Source organism: Argentina anserina, chromosome 6 (assembly GCF_933775445.1).
Source record: "Argentina anserina chromosome 6, drPotAnse1.1, whole genome shotgun sequence".
In the NCBI taxonomy this organism is placed as follows: Eukaryota; Viridiplantae; Streptophyta; class Magnoliopsida; order Rosales; family Rosaceae; genus Argentina; species Argentina anserina.
Window position 1 is genome coordinate 18,880,675 of NC_065877.1, and position 20,645 is coordinate 18,901,319.

General features: G+C 38.9%; 4 protein-coding genes across 4 annotated transcripts; 2 read left to right on the forward strand and 2 right to left on the reverse strand.

Moving 5' to 3' along the window:
- The first annotated feature begins 1,882 nt into the window (after positions 1-1,882).
- Positions 1,883-7,801, forward strand: LOC126798630 (probable serine/threonine-protein kinase At1g54610). The gene is made up of 8 exons (XM_050525642.1): positions 1,883-2,884; positions 3,047-3,331; positions 3,434-3,751; positions 4,391-4,618; positions 5,422-5,522; positions 5,609-5,711; positions 6,756-7,205; positions 7,332-7,801. Exons 1-8 carry the CDS (start codon positions 2,456-2,458, stop codon positions 7,518-7,520), a joined length of 2,103 nt encoding a protein of 700 aa, XP_050381599.1. The 5' UTR covers positions 1,883-2,455; the 3' UTR covers positions 7,521-7,801.
- A 376-nt stretch (positions 7,802-8,177) lies between these two features.
- LOC126798629 (probable L-type lectin-domain containing receptor kinase VII.2) lies at positions 8,178-10,835 on the forward strand. The gene has a single exon (XM_050525641.1). The coding sequence runs from the start codon at positions 8,471-8,473 to the stop codon at positions 10,652-10,654; it is 2,184 nt and encodes a 727-aa protein (XP_050381598.1). The 5' UTR covers positions 8,178-8,470; the 3' UTR covers positions 10,655-10,835.
- A 375-nt stretch (positions 10,836-11,210) lies between these two features.
- LOC126798631 (uncharacterized) lies at positions 11,211-15,586 on the reverse strand. Its single transcript, XM_050525643.1, has one exon. The coding sequence runs from the start codon at positions 13,395-13,397 to the stop codon at positions 11,523-11,525; it is 1,875 nt and encodes a 624-aa protein (XP_050381600.1). The 5' UTR covers positions 13,398-15,586; the 3' UTR covers positions 11,211-11,522.
- A 2,756-nt stretch (positions 15,587-18,342) lies between these two features.
- On the reverse strand, positions 18,343-19,584 carry LOC126796992 (uncharacterized). Its single transcript, XM_050523691.1, has one exon. It carries the CDS (start codon positions 19,570-19,572, stop codon positions 18,343-18,345), a length of 1,230 nt encoding a protein of 409 aa, XP_050379648.1. The 5' UTR covers positions 19,573-19,584.
- Positions 19,585-20,645: the final 1,061 nt, after the last annotated feature.

The following is a 20,645-nucleotide window of genomic DNA, read 5'->3' on the forward strand; positions in this document are numbered from 1 at the left end:
TTTAATCACAAAAGGCATTGGTATAATTGGGTATTATCTACCCACTTAAAATCCTCATTTTATTTATCACTTCTGTTTGGGTCTAAAATAATACTCCGATATTATCTAGATTCTTTAGTCTTGTGGACCGGTTATTTGGGGAAAATCTATTGAAGAGCAAGATTACATTCCTTATTGGAATAGATTTCGGGGACTGATGCTGTATAGAATCTGAGTTGAATAAAGAAGGTTAATCCAAATCAACTAGGAGGTTCTCAAGACTTGATCCGCAAGAAAAAACAATTTGTGTTCTCTATATAAAGGGGTCGAATGTGCAAAATCTGGGACACATAACATCAAACAAACTATCGCGCAACTGCATAGTTAAGTCTATTCACAGAGCAAAAGTCCGACTCGCGTCGGCAACCAACTTTCCCATCGGAGCGAAGCTACCTAGATGTACGCCTCGCGTTGCATGTAGTAACATGTCCGATTCACGTCGGCAACTAGAGTCAAGTCCATCGAGTCGCTAGCCTAGCTTCTAGCAAACACAAAAGTCTGCACTAGTCAGCAATTTCCTACAGCAGGAGAGTCCCGCTATCAACGACACATTATAAGCTCTGCTTTTCCCCAAGCGGTCTAAAGTAAGATCATCCATCTACTTGAGGTGGAGTGAAAGGTACCTAGCAACTCCGGTTGTGTATAGGTCATTCGAACTTCAGCGGTTTATCAGCAACTGCAGAGCAATTGTTCGAGAAGAAGATAGTACGTGAGCGCAATCATCATCAACAAGCAAGAGTTGTACCTAACTCAAAGGTACTGGCACGCCAAGCAACAACAGAGAACGAATATTAGAACCATCTAGGGTTCAAAACCGGGGCTTGCTGATTGTTCCATGAGGAGATCTTTTTTCCAGCTCGAACAACTTCTTAGATGTGCGATCTCTCATCTCCAACAAATACATGTTTTCTTTGGTTAATTGAAGATAAAAATTCAAATCTGAATGTTTAGGAATTAGAAATTACAACGTCAATTTACGTCGTCATAGCGGCACGACCAAGGTCCAAAATCCCTAATCGATTTGGTAGCCTTCTTATATTTTTTGGATACATTGGTACGGCGGTACCTTTCTTAGCAGTGTTCTAAATATCGGGATATATCGGGGATATATTGGTGATATTTATAAACCGATAGGATAAATGCCATATCGCCTTAATATATATGTCAACTCAAAATATCGGGTCAACATGCGATATATTGGGTCAAACTCGGTTTGACCCGATATTTCGGTGGACTTTTTTTTTCGGTGATTTTTTTAAGGAGACGATGTCGTTTTGAGGAATTTTAACGCAAATAGGCAGAATGTGATTTATGAAAATGATTTTATCTCAGAAGATGAGGATGAAGATAATGGAGAAGATGAGTTTGACTTTGATTCTGATGATGAGAGAGTTTATAATGCATGAATGCATAATCAATATCTCAATCTATATTTTGTGCACCTATTTTTGTTCAATTAGTACTTAGTAGTTAATATTATTTGGTATATTTTGAAATATATATTTATAAATATATTTAATTTAAATTAAAAATTAACAAAAATGATAAATGTAATATAATCAGATATATCTCGATATATCCCCGTTATATCATTATTTTACAAAACCGATAAGATGCGATAACCGCTATTTAGACCATTAGTCATTAGTGGTGGAGGAGGGAGGACCGAGTTGAACAAAGAAAACGCGTTAAGGCAAAATCATCAAGTGGCAAACAGAACCCATTAAATCTTGTTTGAAAACAAAACCAACTCCAACTGTGTTTTTTTACTTCAGTGCAAAGTAGACAAAGTAGAAACTAGAAAATAAAATAGAAGAAGAAGAAGAAATTTTGGGAGTGTGTGTGTTTTGTTGACTCAGAAAATAGCCGGCAAAGCCGTCTCTTATATGATAATGATATAAATCAATATTTATGTTTTCCATACGCGTTGAACAATCCCACCCATGAACAACCAGCGTCTGCTTCTGCTGCTCTTTCTCGGTGATTAAGCCTCCCTCAATTCTTGTTGATTCCTTGTCTGGTTCTCTGTTTTCAAGGTATTCTGTAATTATTCTTCTCAGTTTGCTCATAAAGTTTTCACAGCACTAAGCTACTGTTCATCCTTTTCTGGGTTTATTCATTAGAAAAAAGATTATTTCTTTGGTGACTTGGGTATTGGGTAGCCGTGAATTTGGATTGCTATACTTAATTTTACTGGCTGATCATTGGTCCTTTGGTGAAATCGGATGTTTATCTGAAGAATTTGGGTATTGGATGAAGAATGAGCTTGGGGATGTTTGATATATAGTTGAGGTAGATTCTTTTTTATACTTGGATAAAGGAGGAAGTGTTGAGAAGGTTTGATTGGTTTTGGTTGTGATTTTTGCTTGTGAAGGAGGGTTTTCCCGGAGGGGATAGTTAGTGTTTATACTGCAAAATGGGTTTAATATGTGGCAAGCCTTCTGCCGTTGAAGATAGCCGGGAAAGCCCACCAAAACGATCATCTTTGACTTCAAGTAAGAGACTCTCAGACATCAAGATTCCACGGTTGAATTCTTCAAAGAGAGAGGTTGTTCGTAGTAAAGATAGATTGGATGGTAGTGGTGGTGGTGCCTCTGTGAAAGTTATGTTGATTGATAAGGCAATCAACGGTTCTGTGCGATTATATGATGACCAAAATAAGAGTAAGGTTATAGAAAATGCTGGGGTTACTGTTGTTGATCATCTGGGTTCAAGAAGAATTCCAAGGGTTGCTGTGGCTGAGCAGGTGGCGGCTGGGTGGCCTGGTTGGCTCTCTGCAGCTGCAGCTGAAGCTATCAATGGCTGGATACCTCGTCGAGCTGATACTTTCCAGAAGTTGAATAAAGTATGTTCTGTTCTTTACTTACTTGAACTCAATTTTTCTTCTGTGGTCATCTGTAAATATCGATCTACACTTAGCTTTAATATTACTTACTCCTTTTTGTTTCTTTTTAATATTTATTTATCCTTGATTTATTTGTCATTTTTTGGCATCTACTTCGTTCAGATTGGGCAAGGAACTTATAGTAGCGTTTACAAGGCCCGTGATGTCCTGAATGATAAATTTGTTGCTTTGAAAAAAGTAAGATTTGATAATCTTGATCCCGAAAGCGTCAAGTTTATGGCAAGGGAAATCCTTTTCTTGCGTAGGCTTAATCATCCTAATGTAATCAAATTGGAAGGATTGATTACATCACGGACGTCAAGCAGCTTATACCTTGTATTTGAGTATATGGAACATGATCTGACAGGACTTGCTTCACGCCCGGGGATTAATTTTTCTGAACCTCAGGTAGTCTGACAATTTTACACTTCTGATCATTTGACTACTTTTTCCGTAAGTAGAAAAAGGTCATCTTCATACCTAACTTCTAGAATCTTTATGTCATTATAGCTTAAGTGCTACATGCAGCAACTTCTAAGTGGACTGAATCACTGTCATAGTCATGGTGTTTTGCATCGTGACATAAAGGGGTCAAATCTTCTTATTGACAACAATGGAATCTTGAAAATTGCGGACTTTGGCTTGGCCAGCTTTTATGATCCACATCACAGTGTTCCACTGACAAGTCGTGTTGTCACTCTCTGGTATCGACCTCCAGAGCTCTTACTTGGAGCCTCTAAATATGGGGTTGCAGTGGATCTGTGGAGCACTGGTTGCATTCTAGGAGAATTATATTCTGGAAAACCTATCCTTCCGGGAAAAACAGAGGTAACATTTTACGAATTCCTTCTCCTGTCCCCTTCGCTGAGATACATGCATCGTTTATGACCTTGTGGGCTGCATTGAATCATTATTATACTCCGGAATTATCAAATGTTAAATTATACTCAAAATAAAACTGGACTACGATTTCTTTATGCTCTTCATTCTTATTTTAAATTGTTGCTGGTAGTAATGTTGTTGAGATTGGAAGTTCCATGGAGAGACTATATATTTATTTCATGTATCAATGCTAGAAGACACTTGTTCAGATATCATAATTATTGACAGGTTTTTTTATTTATTAGATATGTCCGCAATAATTCTTGGAGCTAACAGTTTAATTCAAAATTACTCATCATTATATATGAGAATGAAATTGAAGAACCATTGTTATGATCAATTGTAATAACGAAAAGCTAAATACTAAGCTCATGTATCCTGCGGAGGTACATCTTTTGATTCTGTTATCAATCGATTTCAAATTTGAAGTGAACTTTCCCCTTCTGTCTTCTATCAGAAAAGCATATGCACATATGTTAATAAATCTGTTGGTTCATATTTCCAATTTATCCTTAGCGTATTGTATAATGCCTCAAACCATCTTTGTCTGTATTTTTTTTTGAGTAGTTTATCTTTATGTTGTAGGTTGAACAATTGCATAAAATTTTTAAGCTCTGTGGCTCGCCATCTGATGATTATTGGCGTAAATTACACTTACGACATTCAACAGTTATTAAACCCCCACAACCTTATAGAAGATGTGTTGCAGAGACTTTTAAGGATCTTCCTGCTGCTGCTCTGCAGCTTATGGAAAGTTTACTATCTGTGGATCCCTCTGATCGAGGAACTGCTGCTATTGCTCTCAATAGTGAGGTGCGCAAATATATATTTGAATTACAGCACAGCTAGTTTTGTGAATGCTAATACTGTGATTTCTAGAATTTGCATGCATTCTTAAATTCATCCCATTATCCCCTAGCTGATCCGCTCCTTTTGTTTTCCAATTGTTTATATGTGGTTTTAACTTTATGTGTACTTCTCCTAGTTGATTAAAAACACCTGGCACCATCAAAAGAGACCCTGGAAACAAAGGGAACAAAAAGAAGTATAGACGACAAAACACCATGGTTTAATTTATATCAAATCTGGGGATAGATAAAATAATTTAAATAGAACCAAAAATTTTAAAATTAGTACTTCTGAAAAATGTGTATATAGGTACTCTTTTAATCTGTTGCTTAAGGTATTACCTTTCTTTTTTCTGACAAATGGTTATCTAGAGAACGAATAGTTCAGTTATAGCGTGTTTATATGCACCACCTGGTTGTGTATTTTCATCACGTTTATATGAATCATTTTGATATTAACTAAACTTAAATGTATGTTTCTGTCGTTGTGGAGATCATACACATGAGCACAGCATGAACTCAATGAAGATAGTAGCGCACATGTGGATCAGAAAAATAAATAAATAAGTTAAAGGTGGACTAGTTTAGTAATACCAAGTTCTTACACTTCTGTTATTATTATTGTAAATATGAACCACTTTTATTTCCAGACCAACAACAAGAACTAACTATTTCAATAGCTGTCCATGATTTGTTTGTTCAAGAGCTGTCTATTGTTAATCAATGGGGTCTATGAATTCTTTTAACTTGGCTATGTATATTCTACAGTACTTTACCAGCAAACCTCTCGCATGTGAACCTTCAAGTATGCCCAAGTACCCCCCATGCAAGGAGATTGATGCAAAATTGAGAGAAGATGAAGCTCGAAGGTACTGCTTAAACCCTAAGTTCAGTACACTCTTTTGGAAATAGTACAGGAATAGTTGAAGTTAAATTTTTGGGTTACTTCTTTTAGGCAAGGGGCAATCAGAGGAAGGGCTCAGAAAGTAGACCTTGCAAGCAGAGGACAACCCTCTTCTGCAGCAAATGCTAATACTGAGTCAAATACGTCGGCACAGGTAACTTCAATCAAGTTTTTAATCCTAGTGTTGTGGCATAAATTAAATACATACTAGTTTTTAATCATCTTGGTTGAATTGAAGTTATTATAAATCTGGTAAAAACATAGTTTCATACTAAACAACAGTACTTTTGAAATGAGATTTTACCATCAAAAAGTGAAACTGAGATGAGAAAGTTCAACAATGGACCCCCAAAGAGACATTCATGTCAGAAGATGGATCTTTCCTCTTATATGGATATTGGACTTACCACCATCTTAAATAATTCTCTATATTGTGGTGCTTTGCAGCCATTTCTCGTTTGTGTACTCATGACTTGGATTACTTACATGTATGCTATAGTTGGACAAGTTATATTTCGACAACCACGGAAATGACTCCTTCATATCTGAATTCTTGAGCTTTATCTCCAGATTGAATTTTAAGAGTTGGTTAAACATAAACGCGATATGGGCTTCTTGGATCTGTTTTCCCAATTTGGTCTTTTCAAGCAGTGAACCCTTCACTTGCAAATTACAAGTGTCTCAGGCTTGTGGATACTGTATACTTAGATTCTCAAAGATAACAATTCTACCTGATGCTAGAAGAAAATACTAGGAATAGAGATGTATAGATAAAATTGGAGGTTAGCTGCCTCTACTACAGAATGTCAATTGATTGAGTGACACAATTCAGAGCCAGAAGTCCAATCTCCGTAGAATCTCAGTTATTTCTTCTGATTAGTATGCATAAAGATTAAACTACTGCTTCTTTCAAATTGCTTGGATGCACACATGTCAAATACATGTTTTTTTCTTTTATGTTTTCTAATACATGCTTTGAGGGTCTCTATTTGTCGTTTGGAAGAATTTGCCTTCAATATGCACATTTTATAGTATTAGCTTCTGTTTTTTTTTTCTGGATAGATTTACTTGTTTTAACCCCCCCCCCCCCCCCCCCCCCCCCGTTTTTTTTTTTAATTTGAGGTGTGCTCGTGTAATTGGTTTTATAATACATATGCCTCTTATATCATATCTGATGTCAGTTCCTCTGTACTCGCAGATAAGACAAGGATATTCCAATCCAAATATCCGAAGCGAAATGTTCAATCCTCATAGGGAGGAAGCTACTTCTAGTTTCATTATTGATCCAACCAAACAGTTGCGAACGAGTAAAGATACTAAAAAGGATTTCTCAGAGCACCATAATAAGAGAACTTCAGTATCTGGACCACTCATCCATGCACCTGCATGGGCTAAATCTGGGAAGGAACTTGGTGGTTCAAATAAAACCAACTTGTCAAAGTTATCTGGTTTAGTATTGGCTAGGACTACAGCTCCCTCTGAAGATCAAAAAGAGAAACCAGGTAGTTCAGGGCCTGAAACAACTAGACCAGTAGGCAGATTCCAAGGGTCATTTGATGGAGAGGATTTCACCAAAAAGCAGGATCAGATGCGTCGCACGCAAAGAATCCCCAGTAGTCATCAGATAGAAGATGAGAAAGCGAATGTGGTTAGTTCTACAAACGTTTTTCATCTTGTTAATCATTATACACTTTTACGCTTTGTTAATACCTTGGATTTTTGCAATTTCTGTTACGTAGTTTGAACTTAAATGTTTCCTCAAAATTCTTTTCAGAATGGCCATGGTCCCAAGGGAAACAAAATTTACGTCTCTGGGCCATTACTTGTTTCATCAAACAATGTTGATCAGATGCTGAAAGAGCATGATCGTCGGATCCAAGAATATGCCCGACGAGCACGACTTGACAAGAGTAGACCTGGGAAGCAAGGGATGGGGAATTCATCTTCATCTTCAAGGCATTGAGCAGCTCATAACCAAGTAACATTTCTATTCATTGTCCTCATCAAGCGTGGAGCATGGAGCATCAAGCTCCCTGGGATCCTTTGACCTTGTAACACACATACACACACCGAGCAGAGAGAGAGCTAAGCTCCCCTCTGATATAGTATTGCCTGTATAGAAAAGAGTACTGCTTCACCACATAGTACTTGGTAAGTATTTGGCTATTTGTTGCTGTTGTACCCTGTCGCATGCTTGCCTGCTTTACCCTTGTTAGAAAGGAAAATGAGCGTTCATAACCCAAATTGGTATACAACTATACATATAGTAATTATCTCTTGGAAAAACTGGTATAAGTTATAGCTAGTCGATTATTCTCTGGCATAAGTTCTGGTTCGGAGGTATGAGTTCTAGGTTGTTTTTTTTTTTTTTGAAAACATGAGTTCTAGTTTCCTAGAACGAGGATGAACCTGCTGGGAGACTTATCAATGGTAATATCAGATTTTACATTATGTGACACTGAGACTTACCGGTAAAAAGGATAATAGTAATAAGGTGGAAATGATTCTAAAATATAATACAGTATTAATTACTTATATTATTAATCCTAATATTGACAATATATATATATATATATATATTTCAGCACGTATATCACTAATGGTCAAACGCTTGTGCAGATCCTCTAAGATCAAGGGAGGAGAGCTGAAAATATTACAAAAAGGCCTATTAAAAATTGCCCTCTTAAGAACAATCTCTATCCCTTCCTTCTGAAGGCAGACAATCATAAAAGTCAATAAAACCAACTTGAAACATTCAACTACGTATAACCAATGCGAAGGATAATAGAATCAGGGCCCTGGAGACAACTATAATCACGTTGATTTTCAACTATGTCGAACTAATCAAGACAGAAAGGTCAAGTCAAATCAGGTTCAATCCATATATCCAAACTTCCCATTAAGAAATATAACATGCACGTTGCCCTCAATGCATTTCCTTATTCAACAAGAACAATGATTCTTCTCTGTAAGCTAGCTCTGATGTCTTCTCGACCTATTCCCTTTCTCTCCCTTAAGATTTCAACCATACTTATACAGATAGCACTAATCCTCAGCTGCTTATCAAACACAGTTTCATCCACCACTGAGTTCGTCTTCAACACCAACTTCAACTCCACCAGCCTCATTCTCAATGGAAACGCCACAATCCAATCCTCCATCCTCAGCCTCACAAATGATTCAACAACATTCTCTCTGGGACGTGCTCTGTACAGTCACAAAGTCCGAACAAAGCTCGCCAACTCTTCATCTCCACTTCCTTTCTCGACCTCCTTCGTATTCTCCCTTTCACCTGTGGAAGACCTCCAGCCCGGCCATGGTTTTGCCTTTGTGTTCTTGCCCTTTTCCGATTTAACTGGCGCCAGTTCTGCTCAGAATTTGGGTTTATTCAACTTGACCAACAATGGTGACCCCAATAACAATATCCTTGGTATTGAATTTGATGTGTTCAAGAACCAAGAATTTGATGATCCTAATGATAACCATGTTGGTGTGGATATCAACTCGCTCACGTCTATTCGCTCAGAGGCTGCAGGGCATTGGACCAGTAGTGAGGATGGTGAGAAGTTCAAGGAGTTGAAGCTCAACAATGGGGCCAATTACCAAGTGTGGATTGATTTTCTGGGTTCTACTATTAATGTGACTATGGCTCAAGCTGGTGTTAGAAAGCCTCACAAGCCATTGATCAGTCAGGAAGTTGATCTATCTAGGGTCCTTTTGGACGACATGTTTGTGGGTTTTAGTGGAGCAACTGGGCAGTTGGTAGAAAGCCATAGGATATTGGCTTGGAGTTTTAGTAATTCGAATTCTTCAATCGGTGATGCTTTGGTCACTGAGAATCTGCCTTCGTTTGTTGTTTCAGAGGCCTCTGTTGTTGAATCAAAAGGGTTTAAAGTAGGAATTAGTGTTGGTGGTTTCTTGGTCATTTGCTGTGGTGTTTTGGTTTATGTGATTTTTATGAAGACCAAACAAAGGAAAGGGGATGAAGAAACAGAGGACATTGAAGTATGGGAATCAGAGTTTTGGCCACACCGGATTGATTATCAAGAGATTCGAAAGGCGACGGAGGGATTTTCAGAGAAAAATGTGATCGGAACTGGAGGGATAGGGAAGGTCTATAAAGGGGCGTTGGCAGGAGAAGAAGTGGCAGTTAAAAGAATATCACACCAAGGTGGTCATGGGATGAGAGAGTTCTTGGCTGAGGTATCAAGCTTAGGAAGACTGAAGCATAGAAATTTAGTGGGATTGAGAGGCTGGTGCAAGAAAGAGAAGGGCAACCTGATATTGGTTTATGATTACATGAAAAATGGTAGCTTAGATAAGAGGCTATTTGATTGCAACGAGACAATGATGTTGAGCTGGGAAGAGAGAAAAAAGGTCCTAAAAGATGTGGCTTGCGGTTTATTGTATCTGCATGAAGGTTGGGAAGCTAAGATTTTGCATAGAGACATCAAGGCAAGCAATGTGCTGCTTGATAAGGACATGAATGCAAGGTTGGGGGACTTCGGGTTGGCCCGAATGCACCATCCAGGTGAACTCAATGGCACAACGACACAAGTTGTTGGTACAGCGGGTTACATGGCACCAGAAGTGGTTCAAACAGGGCGAGCCTCAGCTGAGATAGATGTGTTTGGTTTTGGCATATTGGTGCTAGAAGTGGTCTGTGGAAGGAGGCCAATTGAAGCAGGGAAGCCGGGGCTGGTCGACTGGATTTGGACATTGATGGAAAGAGGGGGAGTGATTCATGGTGTTGATGGGCGGCTGAAGAGTAAAGGTGGATACAACCCTGATGAGGTTGAGAGGTTTCTTCGATTGGGTTTGTTGTGTGCATATCCTGAGCCTCGTGGTCGTCCAACAATGAGGCAAGTAATGCAATTGTTGGAGGGGGCAACATATTTAGGCACAGATAAGTCTGAAGGACAAGAAGGGGAAGGAATAGAAGTTAACTTGCTGCACAATATGGTAACAGCCTCAATGTGGTCTACTCGTCATATGGAGCGGAGAGGAAGGGGACACCCTGCATTTGAAGATATTAAAGAATCTCTATGTTCTTCTTCATCATTGTTTGCATCGGACATTATTCGAATTGGTAGATGATAGGATTTGTTTGCTTCAGTTTTGTGTTCCAACATATTAAGAATAGTGCAATTCTTTCATACCAAATTTTGCAGATACATTACTTTCTGAAAATGGATGGAAAACCAACAATATACATTAATCAATTTGTCAAGTACAATTTAACAGGAATGGGAGCCACACTAATAATCAAGTAAAGAATCTAAAATTGGATAGCAGCTTTCGGCAAACTTAAGGGATATGCAATTTTATGCAGACCTGAACTCAATTCTTATAAAGGTAGGGAAGACATGCAGCAGTATAGAATGGAAAGATCAAAGAAAGATACACGCAAGAGTTAAAGCATGCTGGCCTGTCATTAAGAACGAAAGCAAAAATATAGGGCCGAATTAATCATTACCAACCTGTCTGATAACTGCGTGACTTTTCCAGTCCGAAGATGCTGCTTGTAGTCGGGCACTGGCCAGATCCTAGAAAATGTGCACAAACAAAAATGATGGATCCAACAGTCTAACAACATGTCCATCACATGCATAGCTGTTCTGTTCTTCTTCATGGTGATCAGCAAAACACATTATGAGCAAAAGGACATGAAATGCAAAGAAATTCCAATAAGGGAATGCACTTCCCTCAAAATGAAATATAACTTAGAAGTTTGCTCAACACATAAATTACAAAGACATGTGGCCTTTCTCCTAATGAAAGCTCAGTCCTGATGGCCTAGTGCCTCAAACTGGGTTTGATGCATAGATAAATAACAGTGATCACTCTCCAAAAGACCCTTCGTTCCTTCCTAGTGAAGTTGGGGCATAAAATAAATAATACTGATACTTCTTCCTTCCTGATCAAACCGCACTATTGCAGGCACAAACAGGCAGATTAACAAGATTCATTTTCCTCCTATAGTTGGAGTAGAATCAATTTCAATACCGAAGAGTTTCAATGTGTTGTGGTTGAGGGTGCTGTTAGCCATATTCATCAACACATCTGCTGCAGCTTCCTCTACTTGTGTGAACCCTGTATATCTTCTCCGCTTTACCCTTGACGAGTTTGAGTCCTCCTCCTCCGGATTTGATCTTTCTGCAGTGGTGGAAGAATGCTTTGACTTTTCTGCAGTTGTGGGAGGGCGATTTGATTCTTCTGCAGTTGGGGTAGGATGATATAATTCTTCTGCAGTCGCGGGAGGGCGATCCGATTCTTCTGTAGTCGCAGGAGGGTGGTTTGATTCTTCTGCAATCACAGGAGGGTGATTTGACTCCTCTGCAGTTGTGGGAGGGGGAATTGATTCTTCTGCAGTAGGGGGAGGGTGTTTTGATTCTTTTGCAGGAGCGGTAGGAGCAGCGGACGGAGCGGACTTCCTCTTCCTGTTGCTGGCTGCTTCACCGGATGCGAATGCTGCTGCTGCTAACTTGTCATTCTTTCGGAGTCGACAAATTACATAATCTCCAATATCAGCATCAAGCAGACTATACTCATCCAAATACCAACAAGCATGGTGTGGGGAGCCAACTTTCTCATACCTCAACTTCCTCTTTCGGCCAATGGGATTTCCAGTTCTGTCATCAACGATGGGCTTGGAGACATCTCCTTCGCTCCAAGTACCACCGGACCCAACCTTGCGGCCAATGCGCGACCCCTTGGGGTTCACCTTCTTCAATTGTGTAAAGAAGAACAAGTCCTGGTTACACAACTCAGCTCCCTTGAACATTTCCCATATCTCCCAAGGCTCTGTGCTTCCAAACAGATCAAACTCATGTAAAAAGTGATTCTCTTTCTTAGGTACCTCCTCCTCCTCCTCCCCCACCGCCACTACCTCCTCCGTCCCCGCCTCCTTTGACGGCACCGCCACCCCTTTCTGCTCATCCTCCTTGTTCTTCCAGTACTCCAGTAACGGCAAAGAAGCCGCTTGCCCCTCTCCCTCCTTGTTTTTCTCCTTCTCTTCCTCCTCCTTCTTCTTCTCATCCTCCTCCGCTAATATCGCCGCCGCCGCCGCTTCGTCGTTCTTCTTCTCGTTGCTGTTGTCTTTGTCCTCCTCCGTCGCCAACGGAGGCTCCTCCGGCGCCGGTAAGGCCATAGTTTTCTCCTCCTCCGCCTCGACCACCTCCGCCATGAACTGCGACAGCCCCCGGCTGCCTTTCCCCTTGTTCTTATTGTACAGAAAATAACAGATCAGCTCCTGATCGGTAGGATGAAACCGAAACCCAACCGGAATGGGCCCGGAAGCTTCCATAGACGCCGCCACCGATAAGGCCAACAGATCCCTATTCCCACCGGTGCCTCCGCCAGATCTGTTGTTCTCCCGCAGCCGGCAAATGACGTATTCGGCCGATCTGATTCCCTCGAGGCTGTACTCCTCCATGTACCAGCACCCGTGCTGTCCGGAGCTCTTGTTCTCATACCGGAATTTCCTCTTCCGACCGATTGAGGTCTTCTTGTTGTTCTTCTCCTCCACCAAAATCGGCCTCGACGGCTCGCCTTCGCTCCAGGTCCCCGTCCCAATCTTCCGATTAATCCGCGTCCCGTGCGGGTTCACCTTCTTGAGCTTTGTAAAGAAGAACAAGTCCTGGTCGTACAGATCGGCGCCGCCGTTGGCTTCCCAAATCGCCCACGGCTCCGCCTCGCCGTACAGGTCATACTCCGGCACCACCGCCGCCGCGGCCTCCTCATCTGCCCCCTTGTTGTCCTTGTTCTTCAGGTAGAGGTAGTGGCGGATGAGCTCCTCGTCGGTCGGGTGGAACCGGAAACCTACCGGAACGTTGGCCATTTTTTTTTGACTGGGTTTCGAAATTGGAGGGATTCTGAGCAGCTTTTTTGGGTCTGGTGGGATTTGCGAACAGATTAGAGTGATGGGAAAATGATAGAGCTTGAACTGGGAAACATCAATTGCAAAACCTAAACCTCATTCGTTTAGGAATTCCATTCCTTAAAGTGATAGGAAATTTCTCTATTTTCCATTTTCTCTCTTTTCTACGCTGCTACCCTCTGCTTCTGCCATCTGTCCGCGGGGCAGGTCTTTTGTGTTTAGCCTTCATTTCTTCATACATTTACGACTCCGCCCAGTCTCTCATTCTGACTTGTCTCTTTTAATCTTTTCTTTCGACTTTGGAGCTCTTGGAATTTCAGTTCGGCCGTCTTCTCTCTCTTTTATTCATTCTGTAGAAATGGGTAACTTCTCTGCCAAAGCTTGAGTTTTTGGGTAATTTTCATTTGATTTTGTTTATCATTTTGATCAATGATCATTGAGATAGCCCCTGTACATTCTAGAAACTAAGCTAATAGTCCATCCATTATGGTTTTTGTTTAACGATGCTAACTTTGACGCTGGGATGTTTGATTATTATGTTTATTGTGGCTGTTTCTGCTATGTTCAACACGTGCTTTTCCCCAGATTGGTGCATTTCCTCTACAATGTTAAGTTTTGCATCCACTGAGGTGGAGGTTTGTTTTAAAGATTTTTTTTGAAGGTGAGGTGTTTTGGGTTGTACAAAATGATTTAGTTGTTGAGAATTCATGGTTTGTTTCAGGTGCTTTCTGGATTATTTGGATGGAACTGAATAGAGCTTTGTGATCCATTTAAAGGTTGGCCAGCTTTGTGGCCTTCAGCAACTTTTGAAGTGGTTTCTCTTTTGGATATTTGGTACTTGCTAGCTCAAGAGATGTGATTATATTTGTAGTTAGCTTGTGTGGCTTGCTTTCATATTGGTTAGATTGAAAATATGGCTAGCTCAAAAGTCTGTTTCTTTCGTCTAAAAAAATTGGCTTGTGAGTTCTCTTGTTCAACTAAAACTTCAGGCCGTCTCCCTCTGAAATTTAATTCAAAAGAGCTCAAATCTGAGAGGCAGATAAAGTGTGTTTGTGTGTTTGGGTTTACGGTGTGGGAAGTCCTCTCTGGAGCTACAGATTCTAGAAATCTGTGTTTGGGTTTACGGTGGGTTTCACGCAATTATGTTAATATCATGAAAGTAGAAAGCCTGTAATCTGAAAGGTAAGTTAAACTAAATCCTTTTTAGAAGTCCTGTAATCTGCAATGTAAGATATCCCAGTGTCCTGTAATTTATACAAATTTAGAAGTAGGAAAAAATCAGTCATACATCTCAGATCCTTTTAGGGATCCTTTTCTGTTTAGAACTCACATTTGGAACTCTTCCCCCACCCCACCTTCTTGTCAGATGGTGTGAAGATTTGTGACTTTTACAATATATGTGTATCCTCTTTTTGCTGTCCATTATTTTCCCAAGTTTTTTTTTTTGGATTAATTTCAGTTTACTTCCTTAAATTTTAGTCGTAAAATCAGTTCACCCTTTAAATTTTTATTTTAATCAGTTTCCCCCTTATACTTTGAATATACATCAAATTAGAACAAAATTCAGATTTTTATATGAATTATATGGGTAATGATGTTACGAAATCCAATTTCAAAGTTTCAGTTTTGTTGTAAAATTGCTAGAAATTATGTTTTGATCTTGCATATATGATTTAAAACCTTGTTTTCATAGTTTTTTTTATCGAAATGTAACCGATCATAATCAAAATTAGAGAGAAAAACTAAAATTTCGTCCTAAGTTGATGATCATTCAAAGTATAAGGGGGATACTGATTATATTCAAAGTTTAAGGAGTGAACTGATTTTGCACCTAAAATTTAGGGGGGTAAACTGAAATTAAATTTTTTTATCATGAAAGTTCATAAGCTAATTGGGATGCTGAGTTTAATATTGAAGCTTAAGTTTTAATTATTATGGCTTATTCATGCATGCATCTGTTGGTGCACATGTATCTGTTAATTTCTATACATACAGCACAGCATATGCCTGAGGAAAGGATTTGTTGTTAGTAAAGTGTAGATATTCAGTGAGCTCATTAGTTGTTAAAAGTTTGGTATGGCTCTTTCCATCCTTCATTTTTGTCTTCATCTGAATATCCTTGCTGCCCCCATTCTCCCTGCAGTAATTGCATTTAATTTTCCAGTACTTAAAATTATGTTAAGTAGAGTTCAGAAGTTGCCAATTGACCTCATTCATTTTGAGCTTGACATGAATTACTATCACATATACTTTTAAAGTTTCATTAAAACAATGGAAATTTGTAGGTAGTGATAGGGTATCTGAAGCCTTAGGTGACCTGAGACTTTTTCCATGTTGAGCGTGTAAAATTATTTAAAAAAGTTTCATTCAATTACTAAGCACCATGCAATGTAGAGGTTGTCCTTCATTAATCATTTTGTAATGAATGCAATTCATAATTTCACATAAAAATTGTAGCTCGCTGTCTTTAGCTTTTCCTCATGATAATTGTTCAGTGTATGAAGTGTCATAATTTTAGTAATTCAAAATCCTTTCATGCAAGAGTTTGAGTGTTTTTATAATCAATCGCTGCATGCGAACTGCTACTTTGAATATCCACTCCGAAGCACCAGGAGTTCAATTAGTGAGGAGTCCCACTTACTTGGATTCTGGATACTCTGACAGGTCATGACACAGCTCTGACACTACTACAGCTATATGGAAAATTTTAAAAAAATTTATCTGCAACAAAATTCCAACATAATTGGTCTGCAATATTAAAAATTTTGGCATTCGTTTTCCTTGTGATGGACCTGGAGGGGGGATTGTAAAATCTCATAATTTGGCTCATGTTTAAAATTTTTTTTTTTGTCATTCGAAAAATGAATTTATCACAATACTCAGGTCCATATCAGACACGCCTCAGAATTCACTCCCATAATTTTCATCAGGTATGTGTAGTATCATTATTGGTAACTTTGATATACTAGATCAATGTTCAAAGATGTCGTTTCGTTGAAGGACAAGGAGAACTCCAGGAATGGAGACGTCGAATAGAGATTTGGTTCGCTTTGAAATCTGATATCTCCTCTGTTAATTCAGATGACGATGTCACCTCTGATATCTCCTCTATTAACTCTTGGGCGTTAGAAGTCATCGTGTAGATAAAGACAACATACTCATGCAGTATGACGATCAAAATATGTAGTTACGTTCTTCATCAAAAGCTGAGTGGTCGAAAGGGAAGAGAGCGGAGTCAGCAGTAACCAAATTCTTTATGCATAGCTGAGTCATTAACTCCAAGGACACTAGAATTCAAAGATGTTGAAGCTAAACTTTATACTGCTTTCCTTATGTTAGATTTGTCAAATTATATTAGCAGAAGACCAGATTCTGCATATATGGGTGATCACCTTGTTCACTGATACAATTAATGATCTACAATTATGAACTTTTCCAGTGTATTTCAATAATGTGTGAAAGTTGCTTTTAGAATGGCAGCTCTTATCTTGAAGCAGTACCTGATTGTTTTGATTGATTCAAGTGTACATCATTGATACGTGTCTTATGTATGAGCAGGAGCTAGGTACCAAAAGGTGTACTTAAACTTTCCATCTCAACCAATTGAAACGAATGTCAGTTTGCTAATGTTGCTGACCCTTGGGCTTTGAATCTTCAGAATAGTTTAGATGTTATTTTTGACCCCTTGTTGATTGTCCATGTTGTGTGAACCATTCACTTTAATGTAAGCCCCCAGTTTTCATGAATACTTACTGTATTTTATCAACAACAGCAATGTCACCATTGTCTATGGAACCCCCTGCCCTTGTTTCCCCAAGTTCACAGTACGTAGAGAATTATTGCAGGGCTTGTATGAGATGAATAATTGTTTGTTAGCCAAAGTACATTACAAGTCCTGGAGTTGATCCATATGCAACTATTGATAAATTTTTCTTTAGCAAGTATAACAGTCTTAGAAGGACGTGGTAAAATTTCGGAAATATAACAGATGAACCATCTGTCTTTGGATCATTAACCACTGTCATGAAGAAGTCAGAACGATCTTTTGATCATTTTGATTTGGCTTTGGGTGAAAGCAATGACTACTGGTGCATATTCCTGGGCAGCCGGAACATTTAGGAATTTGCTGCAACATCTTTTCTGTTCTTGGGTTGTTTGCAGCACGTTGTGAACTTGTCTGAGTGTATTGTGGGACAGCAAATTCATGGATTGAAGGTTGCCATTCTATTTGATAGTCGAGATTTGGCACTGAAGCAAAAATTGAAACGTTTTGGGTCTGATGCTGCTGTTACCAGAACAATAAAGAGACAGATGAATATATATGTCCAAAATAAGAATGAAGATGGAGTAGCTGTAGACGAGGGAAGGTAGATAAGGCATACGAGTTAGAAGGGATGTGTGTTCAGCAAATATGAAGCTGTTCATGGAAGTGGTTATGCACCTTTTACAATTGTGTAGCTCTTCTTCCATGATGAGGTATTGCAGAGTGAGAAAGAAAAGAGTCCGAATTCGAAGGTGTTAGATCCTCCCTCGATCTACAGTTATGTTTTGCTTCTTAGGAAAGAATTTGCATTATTAAACGTTCTATCATCAAATCAGGCCTAGTTCTTGTCTAGTTGGGTGTGGTCGCACGGTCATAAAGTTTTCTGGGTTTTTGTTAAAATTGTCATTTCCCCCTATAAATATTGTCAGGTACTTTGCTGCATTGTGGTTACCCTAGGACTCCAAATAATAATAAAAAGAGAATGTTCAAAATAAAAAAAGGACCGAAGGAGATCGGTCCCAGAAATATACAAAACAGAAGTAAGGCACATAATAGGGCGACAATAACCATATCAAGAATGTCTTATAGAAAGAATAAAAAATAAATAGAAAACCAAACTCTAAGGTCTATGGTCTTCTTATACTACAATCGTATCTCTACACCAAATAATTTGAATTTCTTGCAACAGTCCGATGTTACTGCCGGAGCTAGTGGCTGGTCTGGCAAGTTTTTCTTGATGTTGGTCATATTCATCATCGCATTACTTTGCTTTCGCCTTGGATTTTCATTAGTACCAGTAAGCAGCTTCAGCTCCTTCAATTGTTGCCATGCACTGTATTTTCTTTTGTTTACATTCCATTCTGATGATTTGTCGTTCTTACGCAGTCTACAAATCACATAGTCTAATTCAGAATCTAGAAGACTATACTCATCCAAATACCAATGACCATGGTGCTTGGAACTTTTGCTCTCATATCGCAATTTCCTCCGTCGGCCTATATCCTTTTGCTCTTGTTCATCTTTGATCAGTTTGGAGGCATCTGTTTCACTCCAAGTCCCACTGGATCCGATCTTGCGGAGAAAGCGTTTACCATTGGGGCTCGCCTTCTTGAGTTCAGTGAAAAAGTACAAGTCTTGGTTGAACAACTCATGTCCCCCATACATTTCCCAGATTTTCCAAGGTTCTGTGCTTCCGAAAAGATCAAAATCTCGCACAATGCCTCTGTGTCTGTCTAATGTTGATGCTTCGGTCACCTTCTTGCGGAGGAAGTAACTTATCAGCTCTTGATCAGTGGGGTGGAACCTGAAACCCACAGGTATACGAGTCATTGACAATGCAATAGATTCTTCGAAATATAATGGTTTGTCCTTCCTCTCCTTTCCCGCCTTGATGTTCTGTCGGAGTCGGCAAAGTACATAGTATTCAGAGTTCATAGGATCAAGACTATATTCTTCCAAATACCAAGAACCATTTTGGTCAGACCCTTTATTCTCATATCGAAACTTCCTCTTTTGTCCAATTTTTTGCCTAGTTATTTCCGATTCAATATCTTTTCCAGGTTCACCTTCACTCCAAGTTCCACCAGATCCAACCTTGCGATTAATGCGTGAACCATCGGGGTTCACCATCTTTGGCTTTGTGAAAAAGTACATGTCCTGGTCTAACTGTTCCGATCCGCCAAACCTTTTCCAAATCTGCCACGGTTCTTCATCACCATACAGGTCACGTTCACGAATAATCTTGTTGTAATTGTAGATCGCCGTTGGTGGCACTTTTGCAGTTATGCATACATTGTTCTTTATCTTGAGGAAGTAACTGATCAGTTCTTCATCAGTTGGGAGGAACTTGACACCCAGAAGAACAGGAGGCATTTACAATTTGTTTTGTTATCCTGTAGAGCACGTTGGTGCTTCTTCGAGTTGGAGGGCATAAAAATTAATAAATTAATAAAATAATTTATTTGTATCGCACAGATCGTATGTATTTATATAACTGCAAACAAAGAGGTCTAATCTGCATGAACTAGGAGACAGTTACATAATTCAGCTAGCAATTTCGCAAAGATTAGGAATACTAGTCTTACTAGATGTCTGTGGAAAGCACATAATGATTAGAACATCTCTAATCTTATCCAAATATGGTAAATGATTTTGAGGAATGTCAAACCGACTATTTTGTCGAATTAGAATAGGAAGATGTATCTTAAGAAATCCTAATTAGAATATGAAAATATTTATCACACGTAATGTATAGATTAGAGTAAACTGCTATTTTTGTTAGAAAAACCAAAATTAAAGTTTATTTAAAGTCAATTTCCTCATAACGATTAGAACATCTCTAATCATATCCAAATATGGTAAATGGTATTGAGGAATGTCAAACCGACTAGTTTCTCGAACTAGAATAGGAAAATGTATCTTAGGAAATCCTAATAAGAATAGGAAAATATTTGTCACACATATAGACGGTCTTGCTAGAGTAAATAGCTATTTTGTTAGAAAAACCAGAAATAAAGTTTATCAGAAATCAACTTCCTTGTACGTAGAGAAATCAGATTAGGAAAATGGATCTTACGAAAGTCTCCTCAAGAAATCCTAACTAGAATTAGTAGAATAAGAAAAAGAGATTTGTTCCGGGAGAGTTATTATTCTACCCTTATGTGTGTCTTAGTCTATTTAGGTTTCCTTATTGGAGTAGATTATGCTTTATGTAATTGATATGAATCCCTGATTCATCGGGATACTCCATGTAATGCTTATATATAGGTCTCATTATCAATCAATAAAAAAGTTTGGTTATGTTCTTTTATGTTGTTATTATTCTCGTTTCGTTCCTCCTCAAACACATTATCATGTACTTTGTTCTGAAGTGTCTGAGCGACGAGGTCACCAGTAATATTAACCTAAGCCCTGAAATTTTTTTTCAGACAATCTCCTTTTCTTAG

Coding starts and splice junctions, on each gene's coding strand:
- LOC126798630 (XM_050525642.1), top strand. CDS start 2,456: ATGGGTTTAATATGTGGCAAGCCTTCTGCCGTTGAAGATAGCCGGGAA. Junction 3,752..4,390: donor TCCTTCCGGGAAAAACAGAG/GTAACATTTTAC, acceptor TTTATGTTGTAG/GTTGAACAATTGCATAAAAT. Junction 5,712..6,755: donor AGTCAAATACGTCGGCACAG/GTAACTTCAATC, acceptor CTGTACTCGCAG/ATAAGACAAGGATATTCCAA.
- LOC126798629 (XM_050525641.1), top strand. CDS start 8,471: ATGCACGTTGCCCTCAATGCATTTCCTTATTCAACAAGAACAATGATT.
- LOC126798631 (XM_050525643.1), bottom strand. CDS start 13,397: ATGGCCAACGTTCCGGTAGGTTTCCGGTTCCACCCGACCGACGAGGAG.
- LOC126796992 (XM_050523691.1), bottom strand. CDS start 19,572: ATGCCTCCTGTTCTTCTGGGTGTCAAGTTCCTCCCAACTGATGAAGAA.